Source organism: Drosophila erecta, unplaced genomic scaffold (assembly GCF_003286155.1).
Source record: "Drosophila erecta strain 14021-0224.00,06,07 unplaced genomic scaffold, DereRS2 tig00000000-arrow-pilon, whole genome shotgun sequence".
NCBI classification, from domain to species: Eukaryota; Metazoa; Arthropoda; class Insecta; order Diptera; family Drosophilidae; genus Drosophila; species Drosophila erecta.
The window spans coordinates 3,194,110-3,208,123 of record NW_020825194.1 but is presented as its reverse complement, the minus strand read 5'-3'; the positions used below and the strand labels follow the sequence as shown (position 1 = coordinate 3,208,123).

The 14,014-nt window shown below is 49.8% G+C and overlaps 4 protein-coding genes across 6 annotated transcripts; 2 read left to right on the top strand and 2 right to left on the bottom strand.

Moving 5' to 3' along the window:
* Positions 1-47: 47 nt before the first annotated feature.
* On the bottom strand, positions 48-3,798 carry LOC6555014 (endoplasmic reticulum mannosyl-oligosaccharide 1,2-alpha-mannosidase). The gene is made up of 6 exons (XM_001981360.3): positions 3,353-3,798; positions 2,998-3,270; positions 2,317-2,830; positions 1,900-2,240; positions 1,659-1,846; positions 48-1,525 (listed from the first exon to the last, which is right to left on the bottom strand). Exons 1-6 carry the CDS (start codon positions 3,437-3,439, stop codon positions 871-873), a joined length of 2,058 nt encoding a protein of 685 aa, XP_001981396.1. The 5' UTR covers positions 3,440-3,798; the 3' UTR covers positions 48-870.
* Positions 3,799-4,000: 202 nt separating this feature from the next.
* LOC6555013 (pyruvate dehydrogenase E1 component subunit beta, mitochondrial) lies at positions 4,001-7,116 on the top strand. Of its 3 annotated transcripts, none has more exons than XM_015153568.2 (6): positions 4,002-4,098; positions 4,167-4,407; positions 4,948-5,109; positions 6,009-6,420; positions 6,487-6,606; positions 6,665-7,116. In XM_015153568.2, exons 2-6 carry the CDS (start codon positions 4,216-4,218, stop codon positions 6,874-6,876), a joined length of 1,098 nt encoding a protein of 365 aa, XP_015009054.1. In that variant the 5' UTR covers positions 4,002-4,098; positions 4,167-4,215; the 3' UTR covers positions 6,877-7,116. The 3 variants fall into 3 exon arrangements, with proteins under 3 accessions (XP_015009053.1, XP_015009054.1, XP_001981395.1); XM_001981359.3 differs by having other exon boundaries at positions 4,009-4,098; positions 4,194-4,407; XM_015153567.2 differs by lacking the exons at positions 6,009-6,420; positions 6,487-6,606; positions 6,665-7,116 and adding an exon at positions 5,382-5,901 and having other exon boundaries at positions 4,001-4,098.
* Positions 7,117-7,279: 163 nt separating this feature from the next.
* On the top strand, positions 7,280-9,294 carry LOC6555012 (beclin 1-associated autophagy-related key regulator). The gene is made up of 3 exons (XM_001981358.3): positions 7,280-7,697; positions 7,760-8,811; positions 8,868-9,294. Exons 1-3 carry the CDS (start codon positions 7,393-7,395, stop codon positions 9,020-9,022), a joined length of 1,512 nt encoding a protein of 503 aa, XP_001981394.1. The 5' UTR covers positions 7,280-7,392; the 3' UTR covers positions 9,023-9,294.
* LOC6555010 (yemanuclein) lies at positions 9,242-13,849 on the bottom strand. Its single transcript, XM_001981356.3, has 6 exons — positions 12,875-13,849; positions 12,600-12,821; positions 11,720-12,536; positions 11,492-11,639; positions 11,186-11,425; positions 9,242-11,126 (listed from the first exon to the last, which is right to left on the bottom strand). The coding sequence occupies exons 1-6, from the start codon at positions 13,112-13,114 to the stop codon at positions 9,791-9,793; spliced, it is 3,003 nt and encodes a 1,000-aa protein (XP_001981392.3). The 5' UTR covers positions 13,115-13,849; the 3' UTR covers positions 9,242-9,790.
* Between the last annotated feature and the right edge of the window lie 165 nt (positions 13,850-14,014).

Genomic DNA, 14,014 nt, shown 5'->3' with positions numbered 1-14,014 from the left:
TGTACTGGGTGAAATGTTCTTAGGAAAATAAAGAAAATTCCATACAATTTTAAAAACACTTGCATTTTATTATTGGCTCCGCTTTAAATTCACAGGTTTGCCTGTGGGATCGAAAATGTTCTGGTCATTTTCATTGAGATTCGTATATTCGGTACCTTCAAGACTACACACAAATCGACTTTGTGCTGAGTGCAACTGATTCCTAACATCATGCTAACATAAACGTACACGTTTTACTACCATAGATTACAAGGTTAAAATCTGCTGGCAGATTCGATTGATGCTAGTGTCTTAAAAATGGGCTAGCAATGCCCCAGTATCGTGTTACAATACGTGCTTATAGTAGGAAATAAATAATTACAAAATAACAATTATCAGTACACAGAATATTATACAATCGATTCCCACCGATTTTCAAATGACATGTTAAATAGGAAGATGGGATGATTCGCTTAGAATCCCTGGGGTAACAAATGCGGCTTTTTGTTGGTGCAACCTCGAATTTAACAGCACCCAACGATAGTGGATTAATATAACTGGCCTTCTATATGTAGTACGACTTAGTAAGTAATGATTCATTTTAGCAGAGGTCTGGCGTTAAAAATTTGATATTGCACCCTAATTTGTTGCCCCAGGGGTTACAATTTCTTTCCATCGATCCATCCCAGTGTAGGGCATTGCTTTATTCGATTAGCCAACTGTGCTCTGCGTATCTCTAAGCTTAGCATAGTATTTGGCATTTGCGCTAAATTGCGAATACGAGTGAAACGATAGGGGCAGCATAAATGTGCCGACTCCATTCGGTTTCCAGTTAGTTTCGCCGACGCAACTAAGTTGCGATGCCCTCTAATTGCATTACTTAGGCGGTAGTTAAGTCTTGAGCGGATAAACCGGCAGTGGATGGCCCTCCGAATTGAAGACCCATTGCTCCAGGTCGATTTCCTTGCGGTCGTCGCTAAACAGCAGGTAGAAGTACTTCAGGGTCTCGCTCATCCAAAAGCTCTCCATCAGATCGCGTAGACGCGTACTCTGAGCGTTCTTTACATTTCCCATTGATGTGTAGCCCGCATTTACTTTAGCGTGAGTCTCGAACGCCTGGAAGATTGTCCATCCCATGTCCTGGTATGTGCGATTGCCAGTTAATGAGTAGAAGTAATAGAGACTCTCCACAAACTCCGGGCGCAACAGGTTGTGGGCGTCATTGGGCTTCACATAAATGTCCTGATCGTCCTTTTCGGTTAGCGCAAAATAGGAGATCTCAGCAGCCAAATTTGTGGGATTCATCTTGTAGGTCTGATAGCATGTATCCAATAAATCCCTCGCAAGTATAAGGTGCGAGTCGGGCATCCCGTTCTGGTGGCCCAGAATCAAAGTGCCCGGCAGATAACACGTAAGATGGTCCATTTTCGGCTTGAAGTCTTTGCCATTGATCAGCTCGCCAATGTAAACCCAGTGCTCGCGTGGCGTGCGCCGCATCAGCTGAGTTAGAACGCCATCGACTGCTTGCATGTAGTCCAAAATAAGGCTGGAATAATCAGAGGTTAATGTAAGATAATAATGTAAATAACAAACATTTGGTACTGCGTACTAATTATCTATCAAGAATTCTTTCTTCGTGATATAAATTCTTAGATTCAATTACACACTCAATTACGTACTTATCATTATCTTTACGGCCAGTCTGAATCCACTGTTTGAGCAAGTACTCATAGTAGGAGTCTCCACGAGCGCCAAGGGAAATAGTGGCATAGTTTCGGAAAGTTCCGGTGTTGGCGTTTATGAATATGGGCACCAAGCCATGGTTCTTCTCCAGATCATGCACCTTCTCGTTTACTTTCTGAGCAACCTGATAAGTCAATTATCTTAAAATTTGTCATGGCCTTTATCTGATCTATTTACCTGTTCGTAAATGGAAATGTTTGTAGACCGACTCAAATCACGAAACTCTAGCTGAATGGTGGTGACCTCACTTGTGGAGCTATCAGGCGACCACTTCGGCGAATGCGCCGAAAGATCCCCGAGGTTCACATCGGAATAGGGGATATTTGACGGTGATTGAAAGGCGGGAAGTAAACGGTTGCCCAGCTCTGCAGCCTTGGACAAAAACATTGTATCGCCGCTCAGGTGATAAGCAGACAGCAGTCCGCCTAGGACACGTATGGTGACCTCAAACAGGTTCACATCGCGTTTAGTGTCAAAGCGCAGTGAGTGCTCTACCCAGTCGCGTGCTTCCTTAAATTCTGTGTAGACATTGAGAAGTGGAAGGCATTTCCGTCAAATAATGATTTCGTTGACACAAGAATATAGCCTTCTTACCATCATCCAGTCCCATTATGTACATGGTGTCCAGCGAGTCAATAATGGTTAGTCCCAGACCGAACCATTCGTGGGAGTACTGGGAGATGGGCTTCAGGTTGTCGTGTCCCCAGGCATACTTCTTGTATCCCGCCCAAGAGTGCTTGAAGGCGGCCACCACAGCTGACTGTCGTTCATTGGTGGCGCCATGGAAGTGCTGACCCTTGGCCAGAAGAGGCTTGATCTTCTTGAGGTGCTGTTTGAAGCTCACGCCGCCCAGAGTGAGTGGGTTCTTGATTGCTTGCTCGAGCTGGTCGCCCTCGCTTAGCGGGTCTGTGGGATCCTGTGCGACGGGCTCCTCTACATTGTTCAGGATGTCGATTCCACCGTTGTCCTGCTCCTTGTTATTATCGGGCGGCGGTAAGGCCACGGCCATGGCAATGGCTTGAGGAAGTCCTTGAGCAGCCACCGTCTCCGGCAGGCGGACCACGTTTTCCGCTGAATTCGCTTCTCCATAGGCAACCAGCTCATTAAACTGAAATTAATTGGTATTGAGATATCAATAAAAGGTTTCACTGGAAGTGTGCCGTATGCGCAATAAATCAAACACCAATAGTCAATCGTAGTGACACGCATGCTATCTTGATAAGCAAACATCGCCAGCCACTTCGGCGCTTATCAATAAAGCGTGGGCCTATTTACCTTATCACTTAGCGCCTCCGCCTGAGGTGCTTTCTTATCTACCGAAACAGATGCTGCAGCTGTGTCTTTGGGCACATCCTTAACCACGCCGGGATGATGGTGCGGATTCGGCAGGGGCATTTGATATGGCGCCACCTCGGCCTTGGTGTCCGCGTCCTTTAAACTGGCGGCCAGCAGCTGATCGCCACTTAGGCATAGCAGCACCGTTACACAGAATCCAGTAATGCCCAGGATAATGAGATTCCGCTGACAACGCGGCAGCTGATTCCAAGCCTGAATCGTGCGACAAAAGAGCGTACTTATCAGTTCTGTGTTTCTTGAGCATTTCCAAGGGTTCCGCCAGTTGGTTACATACCCGCCGCAGGCTCTTTCTGCCCCGCTCGTCCACCGACGCCGCTGATCCCGGCGGGAGTGTGAGCGTTATGTGACCGCCTTCTTTCATGGCGATTTGCTAAATGCTGTCGCCGGAATTCAGAGTGTGAGAAAGTTGGTTGGGAAATTCCACAGCATTCGCCTCGAATAAAAATCGATTGCTGTGCTGTGCGCCGCTGGCAGCGGAGGAATCTGAGCTAACAAGCCAACGTTGGTCCAACTACTACCTCCTTCACTCACTAATCATCTCTATACGTGCCATTAATTAATTACGTGCATTAATTAATATATGCTAATTCTGGTCCTCACTACGCAGAATTACAAATAAGAGATTCTAAAATTATTTCACGAGAGCTGCATTTTTGGAGCTGCTCGAACCAGTGCTGCCAACTTGTTCACCAGTCTGGCCAAATCGGATGTTGGGGGCTAACTGCCAATAAGCTTGATTGTTTAGTCTTGAAATCAAATTAAATGATATCTTGGCTATTATTTGAATTTTAAGGAAGAGTAGCCAAATTAATTCGAAGTAGCCAATACTTTTGAAATTCCAGCGAAAGTGATACAAATTTAGCCAAATGTAGCTACAAAATAGCATGGCCAACACTAGTCTCACTACAAAGTGATTTCTTTGGCATCCCTGGTAAACTTCCAAGTGTGCCCGCAATTCAGCGTAAAAGTGGTCACATCTGGTCACACCGCATTTTCACATCAAAATTTCGACGGAAGTCGGTGCGTAAAACCATAGCCCATTTTTAGTTAGATAATAACACTTAAAACCCAAAAAATAACACCTACAGCCGGCTACGATACCGATATACCCATAGGAAAGCGAACCGCAAACCGACGATGCTCCGAACCCGACTCATCCAGGCGGCCAGCTCCGCCCAGCGAGCGTTCTCCACCAGCCAGAAGGCACTGGCGGCCAAGCAGATGACCGTGCGGGATGCCCTCAACAGTGCTTTGGACGACGAGCTGGCCCGCGACGACCGCGTCTTCATCCTGGGCGAGGAGGTGGCCCAGTACGATGGTGCTTACAAGGTGAGATCTGCGACTTTTTCCTACCCCTGCTCGATTACGTAAACACCAAGCAGGCGGTTGCGACGACGACAGCTGATGCAGGTGGCCATGATGGGGGAAGTAGGTGGTCAGCGGGGTGATATATGCGTGCTATGTGTAACTACTGATAGTGATTCCGAACAGGTCGGCGCGCATCCGAATGCGTGATCGAAATTGGCAAGGTCACGCAGAATGTGTGTGACCGACTGTGTGCTGATAATATAGATTGCCTTCTAAAACAGCGATTTGTTTACCTATCTGTGGATGTTTTGATTGCCGGCGTAATGCATTAATATAAACTACATATGTGGGAGCTACAATGCTAGATAGGCAGGCAAAATACAATACAAATATTTATTAGAAATAATGGCAGTTCTTGAAGGAATATTAGTTAATGTGTTATCAGCTTGGAAAGTTTTACAAGCTGATAAAAGGTCTTAGCTTGTAATGTTCTCGCCCCGAATAAGCACCCATATATTCCCAGTATCCTCACATTTTATACATCATTGATGACTCTTTTAGATTTCCCGTGGACTGTGGAAGAAGTACGGCGACAAGCGCGTCATCGACACGCCAATCACAGAGATGGGCTTCGCCGGCATCGCCGTTGGAGCTGCCATGGCCGGTCTGCGACCCGTGTGCGAGTTCATGACCTGGAACTTCTCCATGCAGGCTATCGATCACGTGAGTGGCCTCATCCTTGTTTTAAAAACCACTCCCCGCACTCCAGCAGTAGGCTAACTACTCATATTATCTCATTGCCAACAAACCGTAAACCAAAAGAAGAACACGACAATCCAATCCAAATGCCCCACAACTCCAACAGCTAGCTAATAGACCAATTCAAGTGCAATATGCCGCGGCGCCTAATGGGATAATATGGGTGGATTAGCTCCTGCCCCAAGTCATAGATCGGACCTCACTAATTCCCACCCATATTATCCGATTACGTGCAGGCAAAGATACTCGATTGTGCCAAACCGCCAGTCGGAGATCGCCCGCTGCCAATAAGCCACATAATTGAAAGTCCACGCTCGACCTGGCTGAATGAGATCAACGACATCCTGCACAGAGATCGAGTCGGGGAAGTGATTGCGCCACCGTTGGACAAAAGCAAGTCGGACAAGATGGAGGCGGCTCGCCTTATTGTCATCAGGCGACGTAAGATGAAGAAGCACAAGCTTAAGAAGCTGCGCCGCAAGATGAAGTTCGAGTGGGCCAAGGTGCGCCAACGTCGCGAGATGCGCAAGGAGAAGGCCTTCCAGGCAAAGCTGATGTCCCAGATCAAGCAGGCGGAGGCATTTAGTGCGGAGCAGCACGTGGCGGAGATCCTGCGGCAGGCCAACGAGACTAAGCTGCCACGTTTCTGGAAGGGACGTCGCCTGCCAGCATTTATCATTAAGCAGAAACTAGGCATTAAGTAAAGATCTATACGGAAGACAACGGAGTGCATCAAATAAAGCGTGTTAACTTGAATTGGTGAATTTGCAGTTAAAGGAGGCATCCACACTAAGCATTATTACATTTACATATAACACTTATGATTATATAGAAGTGTTACTGTTTAAAAATCCACACCTTAGATAATCAACTCGGCGGCCAAGACCTTCTACATGTCCGCAGGCGCCGTCAACGTGCCCATTGTGTTCCGTGGTCCCAATGGAGCCGCTTCCGGTGTTGCCGCCCAGCACTCCCAGTGCTTTGCCGCCTGGTACGCACACTGCCCCGGCCTGAAGGTCATCTCGCCATACGATTCCGAGGATGCCCGTGGATTGTTGAAGGCCGCCATCCGTGATCCCGATCCCGTGGTCTTCCTGGAGAACGAGCTGGTCTACGGCACGGCTTTCCCTGTGGACGATAAGGTCGCCGACAAGGACTTCGTGGTGCCCATCGGCAAAGCTAAGATCATGCGGCCGGGCAAGGACATCACCCTGGTGGCGCATTCCAAGGCGGTGGAGACATCGCTTCTGGCGGCTGCTGAACTGGCCAAGAAGGGTACGGCACAGTATTATTTTGAACGACGTAGAAAGCAGCTAACCTTCTTTTATACTTCATGTTCAGGCATTGAGGCTGAGGTCATTAACCTGCGCTCCATTCGTCCCCTGGACACGGCGACCATCTTCGCCTCTGTACGAAAGACCCACCATCTGGTGACCGTGGAGAACGGCTGGCCACAGCACGGTGAGTGAGAAAGGCAGCACTTGAAAGCCTAGCGATTAACAAAAATGCATCCCCTTAGGCGTTGGAGCTGAGATCTGCGCCCGCATAATGGAGGACCAAACCTTCTTTGAGCTAGACGCCCCCGTGTGGCGCTGTGCCGGCGTGGATGTGCCCATGCCCTATGCCAAGACGCTGGAGGCGCACGCCCTGCCCCGCGTGCAGGATCTGGTGGAGGCGGTCCTTAAGGTTTTGGGTGGCAAGACGGGTAAGGCCGCTGCCGCAAACAAGTAGGAACTCACGACTAGTCAGGCCCACGATCGGAACCGCGTACTAACTAAATTTATAGTCCTCGTCGAAACGCTGCCTCTGGTCTAACCGAGCTGCCTCCCAAAATAGTGCACCGAACTGGAAATTGAATGTTCTGAAAATTAAGCACCACCGCTTTCGGGTTTTGTTTAGTTTTCGGGCGTTCTAGTTTAATTATTTGGTTATAGAAATCTCTTGTGAAAAATAAACGAAAACATAAATATATTCTGAGTGGGTGTTTTATGTTTTGTTATATATAAATGATTTATTGTTCAGAAGTGAAAAACTATAATTTGTATCGTTACTGATTGTGGTTTGAAAAGTGCGCCCAGCCGATGGAAGCTCATTTGCTATTGAACGCTGTCCAACACTGACGACAGCTCTTTTTCCGATACCGGCCTATCGTTCTGCAATAGGTGTCCTGATATCGATAACGATAATAACAAAGTTAACAATAACAAAAGATATAACATAACAAATAATTGCAATGCTCTGGCTGTAATGGCAAACAGCTCTAGCTCCGACGAAAGCTGCAAGGCCCCCGACAACTTTCGCATTTCGAGCGCCTCCACAAACGGAGAGGACGAGGAATCAGATGTCGCAGGATACACAACAAAGCGCAGGCCAACGGCAACGACGAAGGAACTGCTAAAGGATGCGAACGCCAAGGATAGGAGCGCCACCACGGGATTGGGCACCCACATGCGGTGCCCACTGTGCCACAGCTGCAGTGCCAGCCGATTCCACTGTCGCAATTGCGTCAGAAACGGAAACATTACTCACAGCCAGGCGGAAAGGCCCGAAAGGTTTGCCCACCCACCTTATCTAAGCAACACATGTAAACTGAATCGATCTTACAATATTTCAGCCTAACGGAGAAGCAGCAGCGCTACATCAACCTGCAGGCTGGCCTTAAGACCTTCAGCACGCGCTACGAACGCCTTATCGGGCAGCACCGCTCCAATGAGGATCGCCTGATGGCCATCAAGGCCAAGCGAAAGCAATTGGAGCTCCTACAGCAACTAATCACCGGCACGGGACAGAGACTGCGCGTCCTCGGCGAGCGACGCGATGAATTGCGTCGCGCCAATGCCGAGAAGCGAAAGAACCTACCCAAATACCCGGACAAGGTCAAGATGCTCGAAAACTACGTGCTGGACCGAGTGGAGAAAATAGAGAAACTCAGGGACACCCATCTGGGACTCCTGGACAGCATAAAGCAGGCGGCACGTCGCAGCATTCAGCAGCTGGTCACCTATGTGTTTCCCATAGCCGAGGTGGTCCTCAAGGAGGAGCAACAGAGGCGGGCCTGTGTGGAGCGCACCGAGGAGGCGGAGACCATAGCGGCATTGGCCGATGCCAAGAATACATCTTACATACGCGGCAAATGGGTTTTTCATGGCAGTGGGATCAGTGAAGTTCAATACAGGATTGTGGGTCCTTCGTTGCCAGCTAATGGCGACTATACCGCCTATCTGGATTGGCTTGCGGACAACAAGGACGACGTTCCCAAGGCCACGGCCAACGAGATTACGCCGAGCAGGTTCGAAGCCTACCGCATTGTGGGCGCTCTTACCTACACGGCGCAGCTGACGCAGTTGCTCAGCTTCTACCTGAACGTACGGCTGCCACATAAGATCGCTTATGGGGACTTCTGCCGTAAACTGCTGAACGAGGAGCAGTTCCGGCGCAAAATCTCGCGTCTTAACTCCAATATCATGTATCTGGCTTACACGCAGCAGGTGAAGTTGCGTGCGCTCATCGAACAGCACACGCTGGAAAACCTACTAGCCATCCTCGATCTGGAGCGCAGCGACTTGGGTCGATACGGCCATCTGGATGTGACCAATGCGCCACTCATGAAGTCAGTGGATTCCCTACTAATCGGCATCGAGACGGCCACGGAATCGGAGTCAGAGGGTGAGTTGTCTTAGCAATTTGATGGGAATCATCTTTAGAAACTGTTGCCATTCCAGACGAAAACTCCCTCCGCATGGACTGGGAGGCGGTGCCCAGTCTGACTCCGCAGCCGGAGCTGGCGGATCCCAATCTGATCCCGGCGGCCAACCAGCAGTCTACCATCGCCTTCGTGCGAATGGCGGCCACATCGGTGCTGCGCTGGATAAAATGATCGCAGACCAACACCCGCCCGATCTTGCAGCTATATCATCATGAGACACGCGTGTTATCTTTTACAAATTAGACTAAGTAATCGTTTCTGTAACGGCGCGTCAAGGTTTGGCGGCAGTTGCTGGTTTTAGCGTTATCCCTTGGTTAACAGAACTAATTTTGTATCAATTATATATAATTATATATTCGCTGTGTGTAAATGAAAATTGCGCCTTTTGGATTTACTTTTATTACATAACTTATTCGTCTTTATTTAATAAAAATGGTTCTCTATAAATAAATATATATAAATTTGCTTTATTAATGCTTGCAAAGTACACTGACTTAGAAGGTAAACGACTCAATGAGAAACAATAATTAAACTGGTGCAATAATTGGAAAATCGGCAGACACAGCTGCGAATGAAACCTACCTAGAATCAGCACTAGAATCTTAGATTAGAATCGCAAGGGAACGAGCTGAGTGACCCTAGCTAAATGAACTTTGTGGGCAGTTGTTGCGTGGCCGAGTGAGCAGCTCCAGTCGTGGTCACCACTTCGCCGGCAGCGCTGGGTTGCGGCAGGCTGGGTTTAACAAATACTTGTGGCAGTGTGTTGGCAGAGGCTCCCACCTGAGCGGCTGACATGGAGACGGAGCCGTTGGCCAGCAGGTCGTAGCGCGGCGATGCGTGGCTCATCGTGGAGAGCACGATGGCGGCGGCCATTGCCTCCTGATTGTAAAAGGCCGTCACTGCAGCCGGTAGGGGCTGCTGTGCGACCGATCCCGAATGTCATTGGCGCGAAGGCGTACTGGGCGCGGAGGATCCCATTCCTCCGCTTGCACCCTTGACGCTGTTCGGCGAGAAGGCCGCTTGAATGAACTGCTTTTCTATCTCCTTCAGATTTGACATTGTTTTCATTATATGCGGATCGGTGAGATCGTACACTGGACCCAGGGTTCTGGGGTTGTTGTAAATGTACATGTTATTTGCGCTATAACCCAGGGATCCATTGACCTGCCCCACGGCACCCAAGGACCTTCCTCTGTTCTGAGTCTTGTTCTTAGGTTTTGGTTGGACTTTCTTTTGGGGCTTAGAGGCAGGAAAAACTCCCACAATCTCCACGCCATCCGACTCGCTGCTGCTTTCCCTGGCCACCGACGTGGTTTGATCAGCCTTCGAGGTGGAGGTGATGACCGTGGTGGTGGCAGCCAGCTGCTTGGACGTCTGAAGTATATCGCTGGTGCATTGATAGTCATCCAGGTTGATCACATGGGGGGAGGGCCGAGCACCCACAATCACCTTGGCTTGGCCATCGCTAGAATGCGGACTGGGATTCCCGCTGGCTGCCAGGGTGGCAGCCGTGATCAGATTGTAGAAGTTGCTGCTGCTGTTAAGGTCAATTTTCCGGCTGGGGGATGCCAGGTCCAGAACCGTACTGGCGGCTGCTACGGCAGCGGCATTGAGGGCTGCTGCCTGGGCCGAGGTGCTCGGCATGGAGAGCAGCGTGTCCAGGTGGGGCAGGTGGTTGTTGTTATTGCTAATGGCTGGCATACTGACGGCCGCCGTGGCTGCCGGCGCCAGCTGGAATTGCGGATGCGGATTAAGTTGAGGTTGCACCGGTAGCTGCTTGGCCACCTTTTTCTTCGGCGGCTTGCTGGTCTGCTTGGGCATCTCCTTCAGCTTTCGCTTCAGACTGTTAGAGGAGGCACTTGTAGCTGAGTCCGTGTCAGAGTTTCCTCGAGATCGAGGGTCCTCCACTGGCTTTAGGTAGCTGCTTGCCGGCGGAATTTGCTCAGGAGCAGACACAACTCCAACGGGCTTAGGTGATGGGGACGCCGGCGGTGCCTTTGGCTTTTCCTTTGCTTTCAGCTTGGCGTTCTTGTAGCGGGTTATTTCCCTTTGTAACTCATCCAAACGCATCCAGCCTGGCGGCCACAGTTCCACCACCTTTTCCTTCAGATACCAATTAATGAACTCCTCCAAAGTGTCTTTGCGCTTGGCCAGAAACGCGTAGGACGTCCAGCGCGCTTGGTACACATCGTACAGCAGATGGCGTAACTCGCTGGCCCACTGGAACTTCTTGCGCGGCATTTTGGGCGGCAGCTCCGAGTTTACGTCCGCCGCTCTGAAAATAAAATGCCTAATGTAAAGGAACCTAATAATTCGTTGGCCCAATAATCTTACGCCTGTTCAGCAAATGTGCGCAGTTCCGTTTCGTAGTTGGCTATCGCCTTAGGCATGACCACAGCTACAGCCCGCCGCAGCTTCTCCAACATGATGGTGGACTTCCTCTTCTCCTCCTTCGCCCGCACTTGTTTCCCCTTGCGCAGCATGTAGTACTTGGGCAGTTGCAGCTGGTACTCGATGTGGGAAAAAACCATGTTGCGCTCGTTGCGGTCCGTGCACAGCACCGCCTCGTACACCCTAATGTAGATTGATGGATATGAGCCTTTATTCTGTACTGAGTGTATACTTTAGCTGCAAACTCACCGAAGCAAAAGTGGCGAAAGCTTGGCATCTAGATTAAACTTCTTGCCGCACATGTCTCGGCTTTTTACCGCTTCTTTGAAGCTGTTGACTACGGTCAAAATGTCCGCATCCAATGTGGTGGGCAGCAGAGTGTCGGCGGTACGAAGATCTTGAAAATAAACAGACGGAAAAAGTTATTATGCATATAAGCGAAGAAACTTTCATTAGTTCTCCACATTTGTTACTCACTTTCCTGCCCATCCTTGCCTTGGTGACCGGACTGCCTATCTGCCCGGCCTTGCTCGGACTCCATATCGCTGCTGTCGCTGTCGGACACGTCGGTGGAAACACACTTCAGCTCGCCGTTGACGCCCTTGACAGCTGCCGTGCCGCTCTGCGACTTGAGGAAGCTGTCTCGCTTGGCCTTTAGCATGTCCTTGACCGTTGTGGTCTTAACCACCTTCTTTAAAGCTTGTGCCTGGGCCTGACTCTGGGGCAGGGCCTGAAGCTGGCTTGATGGCTGAATCTGGACCGGGATCTGCCCGTCTTCCGTGTCTGAAATCTCCACCGTGCTGGGTCGCGGCGAGTTTGAGGATGAGGAAGTGGTGATCGGCTTAGTCGGCGGCTTCTTGCCACTCGTCGAAGAAGTTGAGCTTGGTTTGGACTTGCCCGTAACGATGACCTTGGCCCGCTTAGCTTGATGATTGTCTTTGTACTTGCTGCTGGATTTGGCTGTGGCAGCAGAGTCCTCGTCCTCGAGACTTTCACTCTCGGAGTCGTCTTCGGAATCGCTTTCATCGTTCTCCTCCGAGTCGTCCTCGGAATCGCTCTCGTCATCCTCTTCATTGTTGCCATCATCGTTTTCGTCATCATCGTCGGACGATGACGATGAGCTTTCCGAGCTGGACGAGACCATGCGCTTGCGTGATCGCTCTGGCATTTTGATGATGGCATCTGTGCGCGTGGTGTAGGACTTCTTGGTAAGGTTCTTGAACTCCAGTGCGCCACAGTTGATGTAAAAGCCGCCCTCCATGGTTTCCGCCTCCTCCGGAATGATTTCGTCGTACTGGAGAGGGATTATAGTTCAAGGTAAATTGGGTTCTTAAAAATTATACATTCTTGTTCTTACGGCTTCCGTGTTGTCGATGAATGAGTCCGACTCATCGTAACCCATTCCAATGTCCCGGTATTCGTCCTTTTTGCTCTTCCCCCTGCCTGTGGCATAGGAGTTGCCGTACTTGGCCTCCAGCTCCTTGACAATCCGTGCCACATCGTCATCGTTGTCGGCAAAGGGATCAGTGCCTGCGGAGCCATTGGTAGTGGTCACCTGCTTCAGCTTTTTTGCCTTTTTCTGCGGATTACAAGGGCTTAGAAGAGGATTTTCCAATTGACATATATACTCACCTTTTCCAAGTACAAGAGCCGGGAGTAGTTGAACTCGGGATACTTGTTCGAATCGGTTTCGAATAGATCGAGTTTGATGCGAATGCACTTGGCAGTCTTTGTCGTGGGTTTGGAGCTGTTGTTGGGTGCAGCGGACGGAGCATCAGGCTCCAGGAAGTTGCTGCCGAAGCGCGAGAAGCCCGCATCGCCCTGGATGATCGAGGTGAGGGTGACGCGCTTGTGCTCGCCCCCCCTTGACATTTCCGGCGGGCAGAGTTACGGATATCGAGTGGGATTGGGTTTATTCGAGCCGAAAGGGCCTTCCCGCCCTTTTTTTCGAAAGAGCCGCGTGTTCTTCGCCGCTCTCTCCCTCTCTCTTCCTCGCAGCCAAACAAAAACAACAGAGACGTCGCTGCTGCTGCTGCTCCTCCTCCTCCTTTCGCGCTGCTTCCTCTTCTTCTGGGGATGTCTGTTTTAGGTTTTCTGCACGTACACCAAGCAACCACAACCACTTAATAACCGTGGCAATTTCACACTGAGCTGCACTTTCTTGTTGTTGCCCCAAAAACACTGGTTATCAACATAAACAAATGGCGAGGACTTGCGCCGGATTGCACTTCTTTAATCGCCGCCCGCTTTGCAGCTGCATCCGCCGACCACGGCCACGAATAATTGTCACTTTTCTGGGGGAATGAAAAAGTGGAAACTTTTTTGGGGGGTTTCAAATTGGTTGGCTTGCCGGCACGAAAACAACACAGTCTTTAACGGCAGCACACCGGGGACTAAACACAAGCAATCGACGCTACCAAAGGGGACATTTAAACGATTGGACCAGGCTCTTTTCGCACGGCCAGGAGCGCGATTCTTCAATTGTTTCTTGTTAAAATCCTCAACGCTACATTCTCTCCGCTCCACCCCGCACCGTAGATCCGACCCTGCTTTTGGCTTTCGCACTCGCGTTGCGCAGCACTGGTCGCGGTTTTCGCAAATTACACAGAGCCGTTCACACTGCTCGCAGTACAAGCCGAGACTTGGTGCGATTTGCTGCAGCAATCAATATTTAATTGGTATGGGTGTATTATAATTCCAAAATATCGTTACTAAACTATCTTGAAAGTTCAAGTACCGAGCTACCAAGTTGATAGAAAATTGAATATGCAT

Coding starts and splice junctions, on each gene's coding strand:
- LOC6555014 (XM_001981360.3), bottom strand. CDS start 3,439: ATGAAAGAAGGCGGTCACATAACGCTCACACTCCCGCCGGGATCAGCG. Junction 2,241..2,316: donor CATAATGGGACTGGATGATG/GTAAGAAGGCTA, acceptor ATGTCTACACAG/AATTTAAGGAAGCACGCGAC. Junction 1,847..1,899: donor ACATTTCCATTTACGAACAG/GTAAATAGATCA, acceptor TTGACTTATCAG/GTTGCTCAGAAAGTAAACGA.
- LOC6555013 (XM_015153568.2), top strand. CDS start 4,216: ATGCTCCGAACCCGACTCATCCAGGCGGCCAGCTCCGCCCAGCGAGCG. Junction 5,110..6,008: donor CCATGCAGGCTATCGATCAC/GTGAGTGGCCTC, acceptor TCCACACCTTAG/ATAATCAACTCGGCGGCCAA. Junction 6,607..6,664: donor GAACGGCTGGCCACAGCACG/GTGAGTGAGAAA, acceptor GCATCCCCTTAG/GCGTTGGAGCTGAGATCTGC.
- LOC6555012 (XM_001981358.3), top strand. CDS start 7,393: ATGGCAAACAGCTCTAGCTCCGACGAAAGCTGCAAGGCCCCCGACAAC. Junction 7,698..7,759: donor CAGGCGGAAAGGCCCGAAAG/GTTTGCCCACCC, acceptor ACAATATTTCAG/CCTAACGGAGAAGCAGCAGC. Junction 8,812..8,867: donor CACGGAATCGGAGTCAGAGG/GTGAGTTGTCTT, acceptor TTGCCATTCCAG/ACGAAAACTCCCTCCGCATG.
- LOC6555010 (XM_001981356.3), bottom strand. CDS start 13,114: ATGTCAAGGGGGGGCGAGCACAAGCGCGTCACCCTCACCTCGATCATC. Junction 12,822..12,874: donor GGCTCTTGTACTTGGAAAAG/GTGAGTATATAT, acceptor TGTAATCCGCAG/AAAAAGGCAAAAAAGCTGAA. Junction 11,640..11,719: donor AGGCAAGGATGGGCAGGAAA/GTGAGTAACAAA, acceptor TTTATTTTCAAG/ATCTTCGTACCGCCGACACT.